General features: G+C 36.3%; 6 protein-coding genes across 6 annotated transcripts; 3 read left to right on the top strand and 3 right to left on the bottom strand.

The window, feature by feature from the left end:
- Positions 1-341: 341 nt before the first annotated feature.
- Positions 342-3,811, top strand: MONOS_14521 (uncharacterized protein; the record flags this gene model as incomplete). The annotated part of the gene is made up of 4 exons (XM_067867330.1): positions 342-426; positions 486-910; positions 1,025-2,135; positions 2,301-3,811. 4 exons carry the CDS (start codon positions 342-344, stop codon positions 3,809-3,811), a joined length of 3,132 nt encoding a protein of 1,043 aa, XP_067730957.1.
- A 5,520-nt stretch (positions 3,812-9,331) lies between these two features.
- Positions 9,332-10,161, top strand: MONOS_14520 (uncharacterized protein; the record flags this gene model as incomplete). The annotated part of the gene is made up of 2 exons (XM_067867329.1): positions 9,332-9,757; positions 10,054-10,161. 2 exons carry the CDS (start codon positions 9,332-9,334, stop codon positions 10,159-10,161), a joined length of 534 nt encoding a protein of 177 aa, XP_067730956.1.
- Positions 10,162-12,861: 2,700 nt separating this feature from the next.
- On the bottom strand, positions 12,862-13,511 carry MONOS_14519 (uncharacterized protein; the record flags this gene model as incomplete). Its single annotated transcript, XM_067867327.1, has 2 exons — positions 12,862-13,119; positions 13,419-13,511. 2 exons carry the CDS (start codon positions 13,509-13,511, stop codon positions 12,862-12,864), a joined length of 351 nt encoding a protein of 116 aa, XP_067730955.1.
- A 685-nt stretch (positions 13,512-14,196) lies between these two features.
- On the top strand, positions 14,197-14,475 carry MONOS_14518 (uncharacterized protein; the record flags this gene model as incomplete). Its single annotated transcript, XM_067867326.1, has 1 exon — positions 14,197-14,475. One exon carries the CDS (start codon positions 14,197-14,199, stop codon positions 14,473-14,475), a length of 279 nt encoding a protein of 92 aa, XP_067730954.1.
- Positions 14,476-17,973: 3,498 nt separating this feature from the next.
- Positions 17,974-18,639, bottom strand: MONOS_6624c2 (uncharacterized protein; the record flags this gene model as incomplete). Its single annotated transcript, XM_067876868.1, has 1 exon — positions 17,974-18,639. One exon carries the CDS (start codon positions 18,637-18,639, stop codon positions 17,974-17,976), a length of 666 nt encoding a protein of 221 aa, XP_067730953.1.
- Positions 18,640-21,149: 2,510 nt separating this feature from the next.
- Positions 21,150-21,413, bottom strand: MONOS_17353 (uncharacterized protein; the record flags this gene model as incomplete). The annotated part of the gene is made up of 1 exon (XM_067870265.1): positions 21,150-21,413. The coding sequence occupies one exon, from the start codon at positions 21,411-21,413 to the stop codon at positions 21,150-21,152; it is 264 nt and encodes an 87-aa protein (XP_067730952.1).
- Positions 21,414-23,670: the final 2,257 nt, after the last annotated feature.

The following is a 23,670-nucleotide window of genomic DNA, read 5'->3' as shown; positions in this document are numbered from 1 at the left end:
ATTAAAATTGACAAACAAAACAAGACAGATATTCATTTTTTCATAAAAGGAATAAATATTTTGTAACAATTGCAATTGCTGTTGAAATGGTGGCGGGATAATGGTGAATCTGGAAGATGGCTCTCACGACTTCTCGATCATGTCTGTGGACTTTCCAGGCTGCACCGCGAAATCTGGGGGAAATAATGTGTTAGTGAATGGGGGTGATTCTAAGAATTGGGGAATAATAACAGAAAAGCTGAAAGGTATTCAGAGCATATCATCATTGAAGGAACTGGTGGGATATGACACAGATGACACAACCATGGGGCAATTCCCGCTTAATGTGTTTCTGGACTCACATGCTGGTGCAGCACATGTGGGCAAAAAGAAAGATGGTGTTCTGGGGAGATACGACTCGTGGTTCTGTTGATTTGATTACTATCCGTGTGCCACCATCACCCACACTGCGCAGGCGCGATTTTCAGGGGGAAATAAAAATATAGAGTTTGATCCAGAATTCGTGCTTGCCGAAAAGGTTGCCATGGATGATTCCAATGAATGGGAGATTTCATGTACCACAAAAGGCACAGCAATCGAGGTGAAGGTGCCAACAACTTTTGAATCAGAAAATTTCTTGATCGATGTGCAAAGCAGATGTTCGATTAAAAAGATCAAATTTAGCATTCCATCTGCTCTATCAAGTGCATCATCATCATCTCTGATCACATCCAACTCCACACTCCTCACACTCACAGACTGCTCTGTTGTTTGTTCATCTGACAATTCAATTAGATATTGTTTTGTGAATGTGATTGGGGGAAAAGTGAAAGTGAAGGGATTGGTGATCACAGAGACCTTGATATTTGGAGAACATTCAGTGACTGAGTTTGGTGAAGGGGTGGAATCAGTTGTGTTTTGTGGATGTGAGGTGAACAACATTGAGAAGAGAAGTGGAGATAGAGGATGAGTGAGTGGAGTGGTTGGGGCAGAGAGAGATGAGGGGAAGAATGGGATAATTGTGATTGAATCATGTGTTGTGAAGGGGTGCAGGTGTGCTGGTGGAAAAGGAGGAGGGGTGTGTGTTGTTGTGAATGGGAGTTGTGTGATTGATGGGTGTGAGGCGAAGGGTTCAGAGGAGAGAGAAGGGAGAGGGGGAGGGATGACGATTGTGATGGAGAGCAGAGATGGTTCATTGAGAATTGAATCAGGAGTGAAGTTTTCAGTCGAAACAACTAACAAATCAAAATATGGGAAGGATGTGTTTGTGAGCTGTGGGAGTGGTGTGTTGTTGGAATCGAAAGTGAATGGGAGTTCATTTGCATTTTTTGATTTTCGTGTGATTCCAACAGATGTTGTGAAGTTGTGTGGGAGTGAGGATGGGAGAGAAGGGGAAGTGATTCCGCTGTTTGTGTATTTGTGTTCAATTGGCTCGAAGTTGAGAGTTGATGGGAGAGGAGAGAGGGCGCTGGATCAGAGCCATTGTGGGTTTGAGGAGTTTGTGTGTTTGACGATTGACTATTGTGTGAGCAAGAGGACAAAAAGCACCATTCATGAAATCGAAGTTGCCTCTGAATCATGGATAAAGAATGAAATGAAAGTGGCTTCATTTGAGGTTCGTGTTTCAGGGAAAGAAGAAGGCATGAGGGTGGTCGTGAGAGATGAAGGATCGATAAGCCAGAATAACCTTATAGAGTGCACAAAATCATTTGAGATGAGACATTTATCATTTGTGCTGAATGAAGAGATGAATGGGAGGAGAAGTGGATGTATCCACTCCTCCTCCTCATCATCAACCATCACAATGACCAGCTGTTCAGTCACATTTGTCAATGATGAAATGATTGAATACAATGTGATTTGTATTGAGGGAGGAGGGCTGATTGTGAATGGATTTGTGATGGAAGGGGGAGTGAGAATGAATGGGAAGTCACCAATTGTTATTTCAAATGGAGTTGAATTGGAGATGAAGAACAGCCGAATGAGTGGAGTGGAAGTTGTTGGTGGGAATGGAGGATGTGTAGGAGGATGTTTGAATGTGGAGATGGGATTGAATGAGATTGTGAATATTGAAGGATGCAATTTGTCATCAGTGTGTTCAGGGGGGAGTGAGATGAAAGGGGGAGGGATGAAGATATCAGTGGGGAAGGGAGGGAGTTTGGAAATGAAAGGAGTGAAATATTCAGGATGAGAAGTGCCATCAGAGGATGTTGAGGATAAAGGGAGAGGAATGGGAGGAGGGATGTTTGTGAAGCTGGCAGATGAGATGGGATCATTTGTGCTCGAAGGAATGAAATTTTAGGTATGCAATGCCTGGAAAGGGAAGAATGTGTTTGTTTCAGGATGGGATCTGAGAGAGATTGTGAATAAGGAGCACTTGAAATGGGAGATGAGTTCAGAGGAGTTGGAATCATTGGATGAGTTGAGTGGGTGGGAGAGGAAGACAACAGGAGAGGAGGGATATGTGATTCCGCTGGTTGTGTATTTGTGGAGGAACTGGAGTGGGAATGGGTTTGTTTCAAGAGATAAAGGAGGAGACTTCAGTGGGTGTGAGTTTTCTGAGGCACCATGCTCATCAGTTGATCACCTGATATCACTGAGATATCCAACACTTGGAAAAGGCGAAACACACATCAGCATTGTGGGATCGGGGTTATTGAGCCATTCCATGTCATTTTCTTCATCAATTTCAGAGTCACCAAAAGTGGTGATTGAAGGGACAAAGAAAGGGTCAGGAGTTACGATCAGTGATGAAGATGAGAATGATTTGTCTGATGATGGTTCAATGATATCCTCGAATGTGAGTCTGTCATTTGTGAATGTGTCATTCACCAAGCCAGCCATCACAACCAATCATGAAGTGTTGATTGAATCATCTGGAACAAACACCTTATTGTCTGTTTCTGATTGTTCATTTGGTTCATTGACCGGGCTGACAGAGACAGCTGGATATTGCCTGATGAGAGTGAATGGAGGTAGCGTTGTGATTGAGAGGTGTTCATTAAGCTTGATCTCTGAGTTGAAAGGATTCATCTGTTTCAGCTCAAGTGCAGCTGAGGTGACTCTTCAAAATGTGAACATTTCATTTGCAGATGTGACAGAAAGAAGTCTGATTTCGATGATGAAAGAGGAAAACCAGATGAATGGAGAAAAGAAGGTGTTTTCAAATGGGAGCAGACCAGTTCTGAGGGTTGTTGGGTGTTCATTTGCGAACATCACAAAAGAAGGGATTGGAGCGAGTGTTGTTGATGTGGGATCATTTGAGGATGGAGTGGAGTGTGTGGTGGATGAGTGTTCGATGTCAAGCTGCAAGAGTGGCTTGAGCGATGAAGGAGGGGGGATGAGAGTGGTGCTGAAGAGTGGGGAGTCGGTATTGAAAGTGAATGAGAGCTCGTTTTTGATGTGCAAGTGCTCAAGTGAAACTGGGCGAGGTGGAGGGCTGTTTATTGATGGGTTTGACCCAAATGTTGTTTATGATGATGAAACTCAGATTCCGCCTCTGAATTTCAAGATTGTGAAAATCCTGTTTGTGATGAATGAGGCACATGTGGGGAAAGACATATTTGTCAGATGCCACTCGATTGAGCATCAGATCAACGAAACGCTGTTTGCTTTGAACTACAACCAGGAGTCATTGAACTCGAACAACTCTATCTGTGGGAGGGATATTGAAAGCGAGGGAGATGTTGAACTGATTCCGCTGATCACATTCTATTATTCGGCACAGGCGTTTGTGAGTGGGAGAGGGAGTGATGGGAGGGGGGGTGTGGGGCACAGAGCAACCCTTGTTCCAGCATCAACTGTGGGGTTGAGCACATTCAGGAAGGGGTGATGAATGCGATTATAATTGATGGAGAAGGGTTTGTGAGGAAGGAGTGTGTAATTGGGGATCTGGTTGTGAATTCATTGAAAAAGACACAGGGGATTGTTCGATTGAACTGCAAGATTGAGAAATCAGCAGAGAAGGATTGTGTGATGGAGTTTGTGAATGAATGTTCAGTGGAGAGGTGCTCATTTCAGTTTGAAGATGGATTTGAGTCAACTCACAATTGCCTTGTGAAAGTTAAGAACGGATCAACAGAGATCCATAAATGTGAATTCTATTCTTCAACAACAGCTGTTGGGTTGAGGCTGAACAGTTCGGTTGTGAGCGTGGAAAGTGGAGAGCTGAAGATATTTGATTCAACATTTAGAGATTTGCATTCAGCAGGATCGGTGCTATTATTCAACAGGGAATCGAATGTGATTATTGATGAAGCAAGAATATTGAATGTGGAATGTGAGGGTGATGTTGTGAGTGTTGGGGGTAAAGCGAAAGTGGAGATGAAAGTGATGGTCATTGAAAATGTGACTCTGTTGTCGAGAGTGTACTTTATTGCGATGGAAGACGCTGAGCAAGAGGAAATATTGTGCATGTTATTTGGTGAAAATAGTTTTTCTTTTAGTAACGTTGTTGAAGTGATGTATAAAAATGAAACTGTCTCAAAAGATGAAGAAAATTTTAAAGAAAAGTGGAATAAAAAAATTTCAAATGGATTTACATGGTGCACTTTGATAGTTACTGTTTTTTCATCTTCCTAATTATTATAATGGAAGAGTTTTTTTGATGTTATTGAAATAGTTATACAATCTATTAATTATTCAGAGTGATGTGATATATGTTGTTTGATAAGAAAATTATGGAAAAAGAAAATTACAATGTTGTCGGTTTTGTTGTTGTGCTAATGCTTTTTGACTTCAGCAAGCTTCGAAGCTTTCGCCTTTTAGTCAACTGTCTCAATTGTCTCAATTTTCTTTCAAATTTTTGTTTCATTGTTTTCAATCGTTGCTCAACATAGAATTCTGTGTTTTCTTTGCACATGTGAATTCCATGTGTCTCATTGTTCGAAAGAGATAATTGCTTTGTTGAGTATTTTCTTTTTCGTTTCTTTCTGAGAGAATTATCTTCATCATCATCATCTTCTTCTTCTTCGTCTTCTTCATCCTCCTCCTCCTCATCTCTCTCCTCTTCATCCTCTTCATCAACTTCTTCCTATGTTTCATCATCTTCATCATCATTATTGTCTCCGAAGTTTTCAAGGAAGTATGTATTTGTTGGATCAAAACTTGAATCATCATCCATTGTTTCACTTTTTTTGTCAGTTTTATCGATTCTTTTGCGCTTTTGTTTTTTGCATACCATTTCTAAATCAGATGCATCGAACAATTCGATTGGTATTTCCTCTTTTTGCGTTATTTCCTTTTTCTTTTCATGCAATTCTTTTCCATTATCTTTTTCTTCCTTTAAGAGTGTAGATATTCTGACTTCACACTTCTCATATGTGTATATGAACGCCTGTAATTCTTTTGTGTTGATTTTGGAGAGGTCACTCATCATTTTCTGAGGATCATTAGAATTATTGAATTCATAAACATATGCATATATGTATTCTTTTTTTATTTGATATGTTCTTCCTCTTCTTGGTATGTGAGCTTTCACATGCGACCACATACATTCAATATTTTGTGTGTGAATTTTTCTGTTTATTTTATTCACAAAGCTTGTTGAGTGGTTTACACTTTGAAGTTTGTTACCTTTTTTTACTATAATGTTGTAAGCAGACCACATGTCTGAATTAACAGTTGCTGATTTGTCTATGTTTCTTACTAAAAAATTTAATAGTGACTGTTCAATTATATTTGGAAGAAACTCAAGTTTCAGTTTCTGTTTCTGTCCTTCTGTTTTTCTTTCTATTTTACACCAACGCCATTGTTGTTCCTTTTCTCTTCCCACATTATTTTTGCTTTTTGAAATAAGAGTTTCGTCCATTTCTATTGTTTTGTTGATGCCTATTTTGTCTGAGCAATTCAGTTCAAAATAGGCACAAATTCTTCTCATCAATTGATTGAATTTTATCATGGTTTTATTTGATAAATTTGTTTCTTTTATCGTTTTATTTATCTCGTGCCGATACCAGTAATGGTTCAACAAGCACATTGCAGAAAATGGTGATATTTTGTGTCCATTAAATATTGTTTTGCAATTCCAAAAATATTCCTTTTTGCATCTCATGCATCGAAATAAGTAATTGCTTTTAACATTTCTCCATTTTTTTAGTAACATGTTGACACCGCACTTGTGACATTTAATATATTTGTTCAAAATACCATATTCTTCAAACAGTGAAAGGGAATACTCGTCGCTCCCTGATGAATTAATTAAAAACTGTGTAAATGTTGGAAATTTGCTCTTTTCTGATTCCTCTTGCATGGATTTGATGAGTATTCAAAATTTTTAAAAGTTCAAATAAAATTATTAAATAATGTTTTTGATCAAAAATGAAATAATAAATTATCGGATTTTTGATCAATAATAAAGATCGAGTGAATTTTCATGATCGAATTTCGCAATTTCCCTCCTTGAATCGCTCAGTTAAATTATGCAGATTAACGCTATGATATTCAAATTTTGAAAAAATTCAAACTGAAAGTTGTACAATTTACACCTATGCCACTATGATATAACAAAAAATCGTTCAATTTTCAAACAAAAAAATTTCAAAATTTGTTTGATCATAACCATAATATTTTCAAAATTTTGATTTATTTCATTGAAAAAAAATATTGCAAGAATGAAAAATTCACCCCTAGCATGTTTTATAATATTATGTGTGTGATTATTTTTGAAATCATGTTTCTTCATTCAAAAATTTCGGCGCAAAAATATTTCTTGAATATCAATATAAAAAATTGATAAGTGAAAAGGCTTATTGAACACATTTTAATTTTTAATTCAGAAAAAACATTTGTTTCAAAAAACAATTATCATGCTTTTTCTCTTTTGAATTAAAATTTTCTTTCAAAAAGCCAACAATTATTGAAAAGTCAACACTCCGAAAAAAGAAATGATTTCAGATATAATCACACATATTAAATCATTCTATCACGAAAGATCCGAAAAAAAAACAAGTTTCTGAATGTTAGTTAAAGTTGTGATTAACCAAAAATTAATCAAAATAAATGAAAATGCAAACCACTTTGTAATAATTTTTGAGCTCAATGTCAGTATGTTGTTTCTTTTCGCATGTCAAATGTCAGCATGTAACACATGTTTATTTTAACCATGGGTGATGTGAAGAAAAAAATTCATCACGTCCGTCACCAATTTTCCAATTCCGAAAAAAAAATTTAATTAAAAATAAAAAAATAAAAAAATAAAAAAATAAAAAAATAAAAAAATAAAAAAATAAAAAAATAAAAAAATAAAAAAATAAAAAAATAAAAAAATAAAAAAATAAAAGACTCATTGTTGTAACTATTATTACAAAGGAATGAACTAAGCCTTTGAGACTTACTGACTTTTAATGATAAAAATTTCGATTCTGACTGACTTTTTCATTTTTTTTAGTCAAAGTTGTATTTTTTTTATTTGGTATATATTTCATTCAGTTCGAAAATTTTTTCACTCATAATATTTTTATGAATTTCAAATATCCAAATTATAACTTCATGGAATAAAATTAATTTGAGTATTTTGTAAATGATGGGAAATGACCAGATCAACAGTTAGGGAATTTCCAAGTCAGTGACTTGTTGATCTTTTTGTGTCTCAGTCAAAAAAGTCATGTCAATACCCATAATTTTAAACAAAGATTCACTAATCAAAGAGTTTCAAGATATATTAACAGATTCGAAAATTGTTTAATTGTTTTATTCCTTGCTTTTATATATATAACATCTTATTTTTTTTAGTCAACGAGCTATTTGAATTAACTCGATGAATGAAAAAAAAAACGGATGTGATTATTTGAGCCTCACTCTGATAGAACAAAATGAAAAAGCAACAATTGTGCTTGAGAGTGTTATTAATTATGATTCAGTCATAAAATCATCTTCATCTTCTTCATCTTCATCACTATCATCATCTTCATCTTGTTCATCATCTTTTTAAACATCATCATCAAGATCATCTGATTCATTTTCCGACACGAATGAATCTTCAGATGCTGCAATTGAATCGGAAGAAGATGAAGTTGAATCGCTTTTTGCTAGCAAAGTTTTCGATATCATCTCTCCATATTCAACTGACAAAGAAGACGAAATGTGCCTCAATATTTCTTCATGCATCACGTCTGATTGGAGCAATAGGATGGAGCGAATGTATGAAATATTAATAAATTCAGTTTTATTTATAGAAAATCAAAAGCTGAAAGAGTTGTGTCTGAAGATATTCTAAAGTGAGTTGAGTGCATCGCCAAGTTCTGTTGTGGAAGATAATGATCAAATCTATTATATATATTTATCCAAGAAAAGTTTCAATCACACCATATATTCGAATATTTGTTTTTCTTTTGTTTCATCTCCGTAGGCCTCTGCGACACATATTTTTTGCGTGCAATTTGTCGGTCGAGAAATTATTCATTTGTCGATAAGATTAATATGATTGTTTTTTCCCTAATTTTGCAATTCATGAATATATCTGTTTGATTTAAACTTCACTGTTTTTTTTTATTTTTTAATTTTTTTATTTTTTATTTTTTTAATTTTTTGGTATTTTTTGATATTTTTTAACCATAATAATAATATATTTTGCGTTTGAAAAACAAATGAGAAATTTGCGAAAAACTGGAGAAGATATATGAAAGAAATCAAAAAGATTGTTGTTTTGTGATAAATACAATGATTGTGAATGGAAGATTTATGTGATATCTTTGCTGCTGATGTAGATTTGATTAATTGCGATAATTTTAACGTTGTTATTTAAAAAGCTCGAAGAAAAATAACTCATGCATTATTATCTTTCTATTCTTCTTCCTCCTCCTCTTCATCTTCCATTTGACCAGTTCCTTTGCTTCTGCCCACTACAACACAGCCATCTTCAATAGACACTTAATTTCCATTTCATGCCACTTCATCAAAGCACATCTCATTCCACTCCACAACTCCATCTTTCATGTCACAAGTGCCTTCACTTTCTCTTTTTCCTCCTCCTCCTCCTCTCATATCCTTCCTTCACCTCTTCTCAGTCGCTTTATCCAACCCAACTGTATCCTCCTCCGTTCTCCAATCACCTCCCGCTCTTCCCAGCTCACTCCGATGTCTCCTTTCTCCACTGCCAGGCTCCTCTCCTCTCCTCCTGCTTCTCTCTTCTACGGAATTTCTCCCACATGCACCGCTCGCCTGCTCCCGCTTGCTCAAAGTATCGATGGAACATTACGTCGTATGCTTTTGAATAGAATTGATTTTTTTTGACAATATTTTTATATTTATTTATTTATTTATTATTTATTTATTAATTTCCTTCTTTCTTCTTCTTCTTTATTTATTAATCCATTTCAACATAACATTGACATCTCATTGAAGAAGAATCACAATGTCCATCATCAGCACAAGACAACAACTCCCAGCTCTTCGTCGTCCTTCTTCTCCTTCCTCCTCCTTCTCCTCCTCTTTTTCTTTTTCTTCTTCTTCTTCTTCTTCTTCTTCTTCTCAAATAAGAGCTTCATCTGCTGGCGGAAACGGAAGAAGCAGAAGAATGGTGCTTCCACCTTTTACTGCTGTGAGACAGGCGAAAAAGAGAGGGATGACATCGAGGAATGTATCTGGAAGAGAAGGAAGAGGAGAAGGAGAAAGAGAAGGAGGAGAAGGAGGAGAAGGAGGAGAAGGAAGTGAAATCAATAGAAATGGAGATGTAAGTGTGAGTGTGGATGAGAATGATCCGATTGTGCAGACAGCGACGATGCTGATGAATTTGAAGATGCAGAGAGCGTTAGCTGCTCGGAATCTGGACAAGCTGAAGGTTGTGTTAATTCTGTTTATTGAAGTCATGGAGTTGATATTTATTTGTGATTATTCTTTTATATATGTTGCAATTTTAAATGATTTCATTTATTTTTATTATTTTATATTCTTATGATCATCTTTCTTTCTTTATTTTTTTCTTTCTTTGTGTATAAATGAAATATCAACCTTTCCATTCCACTTCCCTTCCCTTCCCTCTTCTTCCCTCTTCTTCCCTTTCAGGATTTTTCACCCGAAGCAATCGCCACGCTGAGCAAGCAGCTTCATTCGAAGGATCCGATTGCAGATACTTAGATGCTGTTGAGAGATTTGAAGTACAACGAGAGGGTGGAAGAGAAGGAAAGGACAAAAGGAAGTTGGGAGTCAACAATTGATGGGGTTAAGAAAGAAAGACAGGTTTGATAGAAAGGATGAAATTTTATATTTATTTTTGTTTTTTTGAGAAAGAGAGAGAAGGAGAGAAAGAGAGAAAGAGAAAGAAAAGAAATTTGTGATGTAATTGTTGTTTCATTGCACTTTTTGAGTGACTTTTATTTCGGATTTTTTTTGAAATAATTTGATTTTGTGGTGAATTTCATTCAATGATAATCTTCTTTTCCATTTCATTCATCTTTCTAAACTTTATTTCCATTTTCTTGTCAAATTTCTACGTCACTATCTTCTTCTTCTTCTTCTCCTCCTCCTCCTCCTTCTCCTTCTTCTTTCTTCTTTTCCTTTTTCTCCTCCTCCTTCTCCTCCTCCTCTTCATCACATGATTTTTTTAAAATCTTTTATTTCTTCTCCTTCTTCTTCTTCCACTTTTCGCCTTCTCTCTTCTTTGAAACAATTTCTTTCGACAAATGCGATGTTCTTCACTCCATCAGACAATTTTTTCATTTCAGCAACCTTCTTTTCTTCTGTTCTCTTCGGCTTCGCATGTAGCTCCATCTGATCCTTCATTACCATTGTAGTTTCCTTGTATTCATTTCATCTCGCTCACACACTCCAATAGAGTGATATTTCATTCTCTGGAGTATACTAAATTATCTTAACTTCGTTTCATTCACTTTTTTGTTTAGAAAATAATATTCCTTCACTTTTATATTATCAACGTTTCATGTTACAGAAAAAGAATCACATCATATATTTTTGTGCAAATTTTAACTTTAAACAAACGATTTTTACAATTATTAGTAACAATAATAGTAAACTAATAACAACTTTATCATTTCATAGAATTACCGTAATAATCAAATGTGATGACTGAAACAATGATTCAATTTGTATTAAAAATAAAAACCAAAAAGATAAAAGATAATTGTTTGAAATATTCAAAACGCCATTTCCTCTTTCAAATGATGAACAATATGACTTGTTTGAAAATTACAAAATTGTGAAAGAAATTTAACTTTATAATTGAACCACATTACAAGAAATCAAAGCAAGCATGATTCAAAAATGAAAAAAAGTGAAATCTTTTAGTGAGTGAAAGTATCAAAATAAAAAATAATTAACAATTGTCAAAAAATCATTTTAGCACATTTATATCTTACAATTCGACTGATCTTTGTCAAACGACTGATCTCGACAAAGATCTGTCGATAACCCTATATTAAATATATGAATTTTTAAAAAAAAATATTTGATTTATCATTTCCATTTAAAATAATGAACCTTTACAGATAAAAAATAAAAAATAAATTTTTGTTTAATTTTTCATTAACAAAAAATAAAAATAAAAAATAAAAAAATTTTTTAATAATAAAAAAATAAAACTCGACAAAATTGTCGGTCGAGCTGTCGAGTTGTCTAAAAAATGTCGGTCGGTCGCAGAGGCCTAATCATCTCCGTGCAGCGAAGCAAGCTGTGAACGTATTTGGGTGATTTTTTTTGATATCATTAAAAATTCCGACGTTTGATCATAAAAAATTTTCATTAAGGGTGGGGTTGATAAGAAAAAAGAAAGTGATGATCTCACAAATTTATTGCTCTAATTATTATTATTATTATTTATTTGTTGATTTGAATTTGTTTCTCATAATTTTAATTACAAATTTTGAAAAAAACTTTAAAAATTATTCAAAAAATATCAAAACTGAAGCAAACAGAAAGAAATACTCGTTCAAACGTTAATAAAACACGATAAATATTATTCCAATGCGTTATTAATCTATTTCATATTTAAATATTTGCAAAATAATGTCATTGCAAAGAAATTATAAAATTTATTTTGTTGATCATAAAATTTTTGTTGTTTACAAAAAATTTTCAAAACAAACATTGACAAATTTGATAGAAAAAAAGGCATTAATCGAATAAACAACAAATTGTTGTTTATACATGTTAAAAACAAACAATTCTTTTTTAAAAGTCATTTTGAATAATTGATCAACGTTGTCAAGAGAAATAAAAGAAAAAATCTATGAAATTCATGCACCACTTTTAACACTGAAAAAGATTTCACATTGCAACCATTCTAGCATCATTTTCCACATCTCTAAACCTTCCGCACCCCACTCATTCTCATTTCACTTCTTTTTTTTATCATTTTATATCTAGACATTCACCACTTCAGCTTCTTTCCTTTTGTCGAACTGATACTTTTCCATGCAGGTTCTGCAAACACTCCTATCTTCTGCGATGGCTGATGAAGAAGAAGGGCGTGTGCCCATTGATCCAACTGCATCTCCGCTGTCTCCTTGAATGGCCTATTTCTCCACATGGCTGCTACATCCACTTTCACTGTCCTTGTATCTCATCTATTTGCTTTCTCTTTCTTCGCTGATTCTTCACTAGTGGCAGTCTCCCCGTCTGCTCTGACCAGCTCAACAGCTTCGAGGCAAACTGTACCAGAATCTAGAACAGTATTCGGATGGGAGTAAGCAAACTGTGCCACATTATGTTCTTATGCAACGGGCCGGCTCTGGTGTGTTCTGAGAGGAAATGTTCTATCGACTGTACTGTTGAGGGCTGACAGCAATGATGCGCCTTCATAACGATTATTCACGGCTTATTTCATCGGCACACATCTTCACACAGTACATATGCTCCCATTCAATAAGCATAGGCATTGACCATTTATCGATTGGAAAAAGCGTGAAAGCGCCCCTTCCATCCCTCTCTTTATCTCCACCTCCACTTTGCATTGAATGATTCCTTCGTGGCTAAGGATTTATTTCTCAGATGCCCAACATCCCCAACCAAATCAACGAGTCCTTCTTTTCCATCAACGTCATCCAGCCCTCTCTCTCCAAAAACACCTTTTCTGCGGCTCCGACTCCTGCTCTCCCTCCCTCGACACCGATCCAGATGTCTATATCCTCCTATTTCATCACCTTCTACCGCGCCCACCAGATATTCGTTTGCCGAGACATACACCATCTATAATGTCCGATTCGAATCAGTCACTGGAAGCCTTGTTCTTGTTCACTTCACCACATATATTCCGTTTTTGTTAAGTTTCTCAGCGCTTCTCTCATATAAAAGCCGGATCTCCTTCCGTTCCTTTTTATCGTCCATACGCTATTCTGTCTTTAACCTTGATGAATAATATTTTGATGTATCTCTCTAACTTCTTTTCATTCGCTGGCCTGTTCTTTTACCTCAATTCTGAACTGCTATGTGCTTGCAAGGGAGCACTTCACTTCTCAAAACCTGCTCTTCGTGATCGCACATCATACTGATTTTTTCTCTTCCACATCATCCTTTCCTCTTTCAACGCTACCTCGTCCGCGCTTGTGTAAGATGATAGCTCCGACAGCTCGGGAGAACATCTTATCGCTATAGATCTCGTAATTGTTGTTTACGAAATTTTCCTTCATGCTTTGATACAAATCGATCAGAAAGCTCCTTTGTTTTGAAGCGCTTTATCTTTTCTATCATTTTTCTCGGCCAACTCTGTCGAAGTATGCTCAAAGTCCACTTTTAACTCACCAACGACATCCTCTCCATCCTGAATTACCCCTCCACGCTCCGCAATCTTATCTGCTCCAACGCCTGTGTTCTAAACATCGCCTCGCTCAATGGAGGACGCGGCATGCCACCTGATACATCATTGTTGCTTCTCAAAAGCGGATATGCTCTCTTCTGCGTTGCTTCTCAACACCCTCCCCCATTCTTTGTTGCTGTACTCCAAGGCGCTCATGAAAAAGAAGCATTATACAAAATGATTCAGATATTCAACGAACTCTTCTTGCTTCGTTGTCGCTTCCTGTTCTGGTCCGTTATCGTCTTTTGTTCCAACTTCTCCCCCTTTCCATTTAACTTCCTCATTTTGTTAAATCTCAGCAATTTTCACTAACCAATTTCCATTCATCATTTTTTGCCAATATATATGCTCTTCTTTCTCTTAATCTTCATTCCCTTCATCATCTCGTCAATCTTCTTCTCATTTTCAACTGTTTTTTTTTTCTTCAGAAATACCCTTCTTCTTTCTTTCTGTAATCATCCCATATTAAGATGAGACAAAAAAAAGAAGAAATCCAATCAAATGAAGAAAGAGATGATGATGAAAAAGTGGTGTTATATGAAATTTTTGCACACAAAGAATATGAAATGGAAGAAGAAGAAGAAGAAGAAGAAGAAGAAGAAGAAGAAGAAGAAGAAGAAGAAGAAGAGGAAGAAGAGGAAGAAGAAGAAGTAGAAGAAAAAGAAAAGGAAGAAGAGGAAGAAAAGGAAGAAGAATACGACGAAGACGACGAAGAAGAAAATTGGTGGCAGTCAAAGGAGGGTTTGTAATGAAAGTGATCGCAGTTGCATTTGAACACGTTTCAGTTGCAGCTTCTTTCTCCACATCCGTAGAAGAGGTTGCAAAAGAGCGAGATATTTGGACATAGCAACATTCAGTTGCCTCACAATCAACTGGCCGTGATGACGATTAGAAGGAAGATGATATAAAAGAAGATGCAAATTCTTGCTGCTCAGTTCTTTCAGCAGCCACTCCATCAAATTGTTCAGATTGATAAGAATTAGTCTATTCATTTGGCGCTTTTTTGAACGATTTTGGTGCTTGCATGCTTGTGGCATCCTTCTCAGTATCTTCTTCTTCACTCACTCTTTCGCTCTTTCTTCTTCAAAGTTTCCTTTTCTAACTTTTTCAAGTTCTTTGTTACTTCCGTTTTTTAATTTCTTTTTTTCCCCACTTTCATCTGCCTTGATTGCAATTCACCACTATCTCTCTCATCTCCTCGATCTCCTTTATCTTCTAAATCATCCTTTTCCCTCTTCATTTACTTATCTTTCTGTTTCTTTCGATCTGTTCACTCAACAAAATGAATCAGAATTCCCGTGATTGTTAAAAAATAAGGTTCATTTTTCCCTTTTGCCTCTGGCTCAACAGAACTCCCAATCTGATAACCAGCACTTCTTCTGTGTGGATGAAGACAAACAGAATAAGTACAAAGCAAACCTAGTGGAAAAGCAGAAAAATAAAGAAAAGAAAAGAAGAATGGGAAAGCTGCTGCTTATTCCGTGCCTGTGAATGCTTCCAGAGTTGCAGCGGCGAACAGCAGAAGAGGAAAAATGAATTTCTGGAGGCTGAGCAAAGTCGCCTTTCCTGCTGAGCACTATCTGAAAGTTGCTGAATTCTTCTGATTGAGTCGCCGAATCAAGTTTATTGTTATCACTCAAGTTGCCAAGCTGACTCATCCCATTCGTTTCTCCATCGCATTTAACTTTTGAAATAAAATTATCAAAAGAAGAAGCTATTCCTTTTTCATCCTTCATCTTCTCCTTTTTCTCATCTTCTTCTCTGCTTTCATCTGATAACATTTCTTTAGAATCATCTTCCATCAATTGTTGATGTATTCTCCTTATCGAAGAAACAGCTCTTCCAAAAATGTTTATGTTGTGATAGAATCGTTTGGAATGATGCTGAATGAATAGAGAAGATGCGCCCAGTCATTTTTGGTAACATATATGTGCGGAGAACAAGCTGTGGAGATTATTTGGCTGGAAGAAGAAGAAGAAGAAGAAGGAGGAGGAGGAGGAAGAGGAGGAGGAGGAGGAAGAGGAGGAGGAGGAGGAAGAGGAGGAGGAGGAGGAAGAGGAGGAGGAGGAAGAGGAGGAGGAGGAGGAAGAGGAGAAGGAGGAGGAAGAGGAGGAGGAGGAGGAAGAGGAGGAGGAGGAGGAAGAGGAGGAGGAGGAATAGGAGGAGGAGGAAGAAGAAGAAATTAATTTTTGATTTTTGATAGAATCCGAAGAAGGAAGATAAAAAGATTGAGGAAGAGAACGAAATGAAGAAGAAGAAGAAGAAGAAGAAGAAGGAGGAGGAGGAGGAGGAGGAGGAGAAAAAGGAGAAGAAGAGGAAGAAGAGGAAGAAGAAGAAAGAGAAGAGGAAGAGGAAGAAGAAGAAGGAGGAGGAGGAGGAGGAGGAAGAGGAGGAGGAAGAGGAGGAAGAGGAGGAGGAGGAGGAAGAGGAGGAGGAGGAGGAAGAGGAGGAGGAGGAAGAGGAAGAAGAAGGAAAAGACAAAATTATTGTCAGGATCATCGAAACTTGCGAGTGATGATGATACTGACGTACATCTTTTGTGGTCAACTTTATGAATAAAAGGCGCTCTCTGCTCTTTCTTCGTTCTCATCCCTGGTGCTCCCTTTGGAGTTCGATAAGTCAGTCCTTTTTCTGTTTTTCCTTCATTTTCCTCCTCTCTATCTCCTTCTTCTCCGTCTCTTCCTCTTCCTCTCCATACGGACCATATCCAATCTACGAAGTACAAACCACAAAGTTGAATATTGCAAACTCACTTGGCTGCATCATCAGTGAATGTCGCACTTGATTCGTTCTGAAGATGCAGGTTGAGCCAAAATCCATTCGAACATCTCGTTCTGCTGACGCCGCACATGTTAAGGACAATCTGAATCATCTGAAAAGTCGTTTGCTTCGTCGTTTTCTTCGTCTTTTTCATCTTCACTCGCTTCGTAGAAGGAGTCTGAAAAAGCAAATCGATGGTGAGAATAAATTTGTGGAGAAGAAGAGGAAGATAATGATTGTGTATTCAGATAATTTCTTGTATCTATGTCCAGCGCTCATGACGAATTCTGTTTGTGTTCCTTTCACTTCACCTTCTTTTCGGTATTTTGTTCTCATTCATCATTAAGCCTGTCTTCAATTACGTCTATGATAACCTGCTCTCGAAAGTGGCTCGATTCACACCCGTAAAAATTATCTTTTTGCAGATTGCCCAGTTCTTCCTTCTCTTCTTTCTATCTCTTCTGTTTTGCATTTTCTTCGTATCTTCGCTTTTTGTGTTCTGAATCACTCATTACTCCTTCTTCCTCTTAATATTTATCTCATCTTCCTCTATCTTCCTCCTCTTCCTCTCCATTTCCATCTCCCTCTTTTCTTCTCTTTCTCTTTCTCGCTCTTCTCATCTGTTTCCCTGCCATTTCTCTTCACTGCTGCTAGTTCTGAAAGATGCCGTGTTTTCCCACTGCCACGATGCCTTCAAGGATGCCAACAACCACTCCGCTCATGAAACATTCGGAGGAAAAATGAGAAGTCGAATCGAAGCTCATCTCCGGCTCCGTCTTCATCACGCTCATCGCTTCTGACCGAGAGTCGGTGGTGGATTTGGAAGAAGAAGAAGAAGAAGAAGAAGAAGAAGAAGAAGAAGAAGAAGAAGAGAAAGAAGAAGAAGTAGAAGAGGTTGAAGTTTGTGTCTTTGTGATGGAAGAGGTGGGGGAATTGAATGAAGAAATGGCTGAAATGGCAGGTGGAATGGAGGAATAAGCAGAAGAATGGATTCTGAATGAAATAGGCTCTGATTGGTAGACAGAAGAGGAGGAGGAAGAAGAAGAAGAGGAAGAAGATGATGAAGGAGAGGGAGAAGGAGATGGCTGACAAAGAGAAATAAAAGATTCATTGGGCAATGAAGAAGGAGATGTTCCTTTTCCTGTGCAAATGCCAGCAATCGAATGAGTGAAAAGGTTTGTGTTTAATTTTATCGCTTTTTCTCAGTCTTTGTCTTCGAGGCTCAAAAGATGGATTCATATCGCATCTGACTGAAAAACGGACAATTCTCTGCTCGAAATGAGGCTGTTTGCAAGCGAACCGAATCTTCTTCGCAGAATGCCATCGCCATTGTTCAGTAATTGCTCAAAGAGAAAGTCGTCAATAAGATTGGTTGCATAGCCAGGAAAATCAAATGTGTTGATTGTGTTGGAAGATGAGTAGTTTTCGAGTGCCAATGGATTGACTCCATATTCATCGACTGCCTCATCTGTATCAAGATCCTCCACTTAATCACCCATCAGCTTAAAACCAGGAAATTTCTCTTTTTTATCTTTCTCTTTTCCTTTTCCTTTTTCTCTCTCTTTCAGTTCTTCTTTCCATTTCTCCTTCTCTCTCTCCCTCATCGCTGTTATTCCTGTCATTCCTCTCACAACATTTCCTCTTTTTCCTTTTCCATCTTTCCCATCATTCCCATTCTCATACATTCCAGTGAAAATAGCCAGCTTCCTCTGCTCTTTGTTCGACATCTGCTTGTTTTTCTGCCCCCATCTCAGTCTGTTCTGCCTCAATTGAAGTTTTCTTGTGTAAATGTTTGAAAATTCGTTGTATTCATCAAAAAGAGGCGGAGGATAAGGAGAAAGATCAGGTGAAGTTGACTGAGAAAGAAGCTGTTGAGTGAGAAAAGAATGAGGGAGAGAAGGGATGTGAGAGAGAGAAGAGAGAGAAGGGAAAGATGGAGAAAGAGAAGAGAATTGAAGAGCCAATGAAGAAGGAACAAGGGAAGATCTGTTGGTTGAGAGGAGGCGGTGAATGAAAGGTGTATGAAATGAAAGAGAAGGATTAGGAGGATGAAAATGATGAGGAAGAGAAAGAGAAAACAGAAGAAGATACTGTATGATATGATGTTGAAATATTTGATTATGAAGAAGAAAAAGATGATGAATGAATGTCATGAAATGATTAATTGCTAAAAATTAAGAAGATGAATGCATATTATTATCAACTAAGAAATTCAACAAAATTCTCTTCTTCAGGATTTTGTCTTCTTCAGCCGAAAAGAAACCTCAGAATCCTTTTCACTTTCAGCTCAATCATCCACCCTCTCCAACAAAAAATACAAAGCAAATGTCAATCTCTTTTTCATTCCATTTCTTTCAATTTTTCACTTCCCCTTCTTTCACAAAAAATCACCTTTACTCAAAAACTAATTCTTCGCCAAAGCCCAATGCCGGGAATCTTCGAAATATCTTGAATTTCATCTGTCTGTCTTTATTTTTTTCCCCAAACTTTTTCTTTTTTCTTCTTCAAAGCCAGCTAATCCCTCGCTGTTTCAACATCCTGAATGAAAAAATTAATAATTACTTCAAAAATATTACGACAACAAACCTTCTTACCATTTCTATAAGTATTTTCCAACTTTTTCCCCCTAGGCACCTGTTTTCCTCCAATTAAATTTTTTTATTCCTTCCTTTTTCAAGTGTTTCATCATCTGATTTGCCAACCATCCTTTCCAGAAGTCATTTTAGCTTCAAATGCATTGATTTCCCTTCCTTCTGAAAAATGTGAAATTTATGCATTTTGCTCAATTCCACCCTCATCATTGAAAAATATCCTGTTTTTCCGTCTGAAAATATAACTCCAATTCCCTTCCCAATCCCTTCACCCTGTGCACTTTTCGTATGAATTCGCTCTCCCAACTCGATGGTCAGCCTGCACAATGAGATATCCCGCTTTCATTCATTTTCATTCTTTTTGACCTGCTGCCCTGAAAGAAACACAAAAAACATCAACAGGCTAATATTCATATATGGAAAAATAAATAAATATCGAACTTCCTTCTCTGCCTTTTTATTAGCAATTATTCTTTTCCTCATCAATCATACAAATATTTTCACTTAAAACAAAGAAAGAACACATGTTGATTTCCTAGAAGAAAGATTTGTTTTAAAGCATGTGTTTTCCTCATAAGTTAACAAAAAAACAAACCTCGATACAACGTCAATGTGGAGAAAAATTGTTGAAAGAACATTTTGAAATAAAGTTATGGAAATTTTTTCTAATTGAAAAGAGTGCAAAACACACATTTTTTTAATCATTTTTAATGAATATTGTTGTTTTAATAATTATGAAACGTATGAACACTAATAGAAAATATACATTTTCTCGTTCTTAAAAGAACAAAAAAGCAAAAAATTTTCACAGATTTTTGATCTGAAAATTTGAGATACATTTTTCGAAAAAGAGGTCACACCTTGGTACCCCTTTTTTTGATATATTTCATACACCTTCATAACAACAAATCGATTCGTGCAAAAAAAATGTCACCCAAGGTGTGACCCTCGTGGGATACCTTAAAAATATTTTTTTCATAATGATCATATCCATAATTTTTTTGTGTTAATAAATTATTTGGGACAAAATTTCTGCAATTATGAAAAAAAACTGAGATTTGTTCCAAACTTTTTCTGCAATCATTTCATTATTAATCAACCGTTACAATGCAAATAATTATAGAAAAATTCAATAAATGAGATAAATATTTGAAAGAGAAGAATGGAACAAAATTCATAAATCAAAATATTTTGTCCCATTTTTTTAAATGTTTATAATTTCTAGAATGACAAAATATATGGGTGATTATTTTTGAAATAATTATTTTTCATTGTTTTTTTTCGGATGCATGAGAATTACGAAACAACATATTTTATCAATAAAAACCAAAATGATAAAATGAAAATCTGTATTTTTTCTGAAAATTTACAAAAATAAAAAGTGCTAGTAATTTTCAATAATAATTATTGATCACAAAATAAATAATGCTTTTTATCCAGTGAAAAGATTTATTATTGATGTTTTTTTTAACAAGGATGTACTATTTTCAAAGAAGTTTTCTTTATCAGAGCACATTGAATTATTTTTATTTTGAAGAAACTATTTAGGAAACAGTCTAAGCAATTTTGTATAACTTTTCGAAAAATTACATTTCAGAATGGTTTTCAAATGTTTTTGCTACTTTTAAGCAATTTCAATATATAACGAACAAATATGAATTGAAAGATATCTTTTTCTATTTTTTTGTTGCTCAAAAATTGTTATTTATCGAAGTTTCGACTAATAGTAACAAAAACACATGCATTAACACAAACAGCTTTTTTCATATTAATTTATATGAAAACAACGAATATAACTTAATGAGTTTTTCACAAAAATTAATAAAAGTTGAGTAAAGAAATATGAGCAATGAATTGAAAGTTATTATTAGAATTGTCAATATTTAAACATTAAAAGCAATTGCTTTGTCAAAGATTAATTGTGAATTCGTCGTTTCAAAAATAATATTATTTTATGGAAAGATAAAAAGAGTGACAGAAATTTAAAGAAAGAAAAAGAATTTGTTTGATATGTTCAAGTTCAATTTTTCTTGCATATGTTGTACTTCAACAAATTTCACATTCATCAACACCTATTTATGAATAAGCTTCCTCGGTGTAATCCCTCTTGTTGATTGCGCATTCTTTATCACAAAAAAGCATTTTTTGCTTCCACAATCTTCTCCTCCACTTGCACCATCCACACACCTTCCCTCACCAACAACCACCACCACCACTGCCCCCTCTTCCTCTCTGTCCATGCCTCCCTTGCCCTCACAAACTTCTCCCTCACCACCCACCAACCTGCCATCTTCTCCTTCCCCCTCTTCTCCACCGCAAACAATCTCCTCCCACATACTCACTCCCCAATCCCTGCCTCCTTCTCCATCTCCCACTCCTCTTTCTCCTCGTTCGTTTCCCTCGTCCAGCCCTTCCTTTTTTCTCCTTCTTCCCTCTCTTCCTCATCCCCTTCTCCATCTCCTTCCCTTTCCCCTTCTTCTTCTCTATTATCATCATCATCCTCATCCTCATCCTCTTCTTTTTCTTCACCTTCCCTTTCTCATTCGATTTCCTCTTTCCCTTCCCCTTCCCCTCTCCATATCCATCACCAATCCCATCCCCACCTCCAAATCCACCTCAATCTCCATCTATCAAACATCCTCTTCTCCAACATCTCCTCTCCCCAATCCCCTCTTTCTCTTTCATCCCTTCCTTCTCCCTCACTCAATTCATTCATCTCAACAACAACCACTTCCACTCCCACCGTCATCAATATCAATGTGATCCCCTCCTTCTCCCTTCACTCATCTCTCTCCATCCACTCATCCATCTTCCTCCACACCCACAACTCCATCGATGGCGCCATTCTCCCAAACCTCAATGGCCCATCCACTTCTCTCTCTGCCTTCAATTCCTCTTTTCTTCACCAAACACGCTCTTCATCAAATGCCCCTGTTGTATATGAAGGAAATGAAACTCACAGAAAATCACCTGGAAGATTGACTTCGTTTGATCTGAACAGCCATCGCTTCGAATGGTGCGAATGGAACGATTCAAATGGTGGAAGCGATTGGGGTGGAGCACTAAAAGTTAACTGCACAAATGCAAATCTCACAATCACTTCCTGTACATTCAACAATTGTTCATGCACAGGTAATGGCCATGGTGGAGCGTTGTATTGTGAAAGTTCGTTAAAAATTGATATCACAAAATCCAATTTCACGAGTTGTTCTGCTGCTCATGGAGGAGCAGTTCACGCAAGGAATCCGCAATCAAATTCTGTTTGGACATTCTCAGAAAACAGAGTGGAAAGTTGTAAAATAACAAGTTGGTGTGGAACCGGCTGGTATTTTGGTCTCGGAAATGATTATACAAATTTTCAATTTCTGTTTTCCAAATGCAAGTGCATCTCAAATTCTGATGGTGATTCTGCTGGTGCTCTAACATTTGCATATCCTCCAAACAACAAACCAAATCAATTTTTGGTTAATGATTGTCAATTTATTAACAACGAATTGACTGCTTCTGCAAATTATGGAGGTGCTGCAATCTATTTGGATGCAACCTTCACTTGGATGAATGAAATAAGATTCATAACTTTTTGTTTTTTCGATGGAAATACAGCAGAAAATGGAAGGGGCAATGATGTGTTCTTCAATGGAAGCAGCATCATCCAATCTCCATTCAATCAATGTGGATCAACAACCCAAGCAAAAAGAGTGTGGAACGCAGGAACTGCTGATAATACGGAGTTCAATGGCTGGCTACTTCTCAAAGCAACATTCAAAATCGTGTCAAATAAAGGAACAAACACCGATCTCTGCGGAATCACACGACTCAGTCCATGCAAAACAATCGAATTCGCTCTTGTTCGCATGACAGATCCCCAAGACGCCTCCCTCACCCTCCTCACTTCAATATTTGTTCCTCTTCAAACACTAACCTTCAGCGCGGTTGATACAAAAATCAATGGAAATGATGAACTTTTTCTAATATCCTTGTAATTTCCTTCATCTTCAAATTTTGAATATTTTCCATATCACAGAAAATTTCTTGTGCCTTCATCTTCTTTTCATTTGAAGTTTATTTTTTCCAAAATCCTTAACGAAAGACCAGATAAAAATATTTCTTCATCATTTCCTCATCTAATTTCTCCTTTTCATCAAATGCAAATTCCATTTGTTGCTTTATATCATCTATTTCTTCTCTTCAACATGCATTTCTTCAATCATATCAGCAAGATCTTCAAAAATATCTGTTTCTCTTATTATTCTTATTCCAACATGCTTGTATCCGATTCACTCAACTGCCTTATATAATTGCCCTTCAAATTTGCCATTTCTTCAAAATCGCTTTCTCTCTTTGTTTCATCTTCGATGGCTTGATGAAGGCGCATCACGTTGAGAAATCTCTCAAAGATCAACCATATAATAATTTGTTCCAAAAAACATCTTCTGTCTTGCTCTTTCTGTTTTCTGTGAATTCTTTCAGCTTCCAAATTAATAATTCAGATTCTATTTCTATTTTTTATTGCGCATTTTGTGGTCGGCTTTTCTCGATTCAAAACAACATCGCTTCCGTTGACATATAACTTCAGCTGTTATTCATTAATTG

Source organism: Monocercomonoides exilis (genome assembly GCF_001643675.1).
Source record: "Monocercomonoides exilis strain PA203 chromosome Unknown scaffold13-1861174, whole genome shotgun sequence".
Classification (NCBI taxonomy): Eukaryota; Preaxostyla; order Oxymonadida; family Polymastigidae; genus Monocercomonoides; species Monocercomonoides exilis.
The sequence above is the reverse complement of the archived record's forward strand: the minus strand, read 5'-3'. Positions and strand labels throughout refer to the sequence as shown.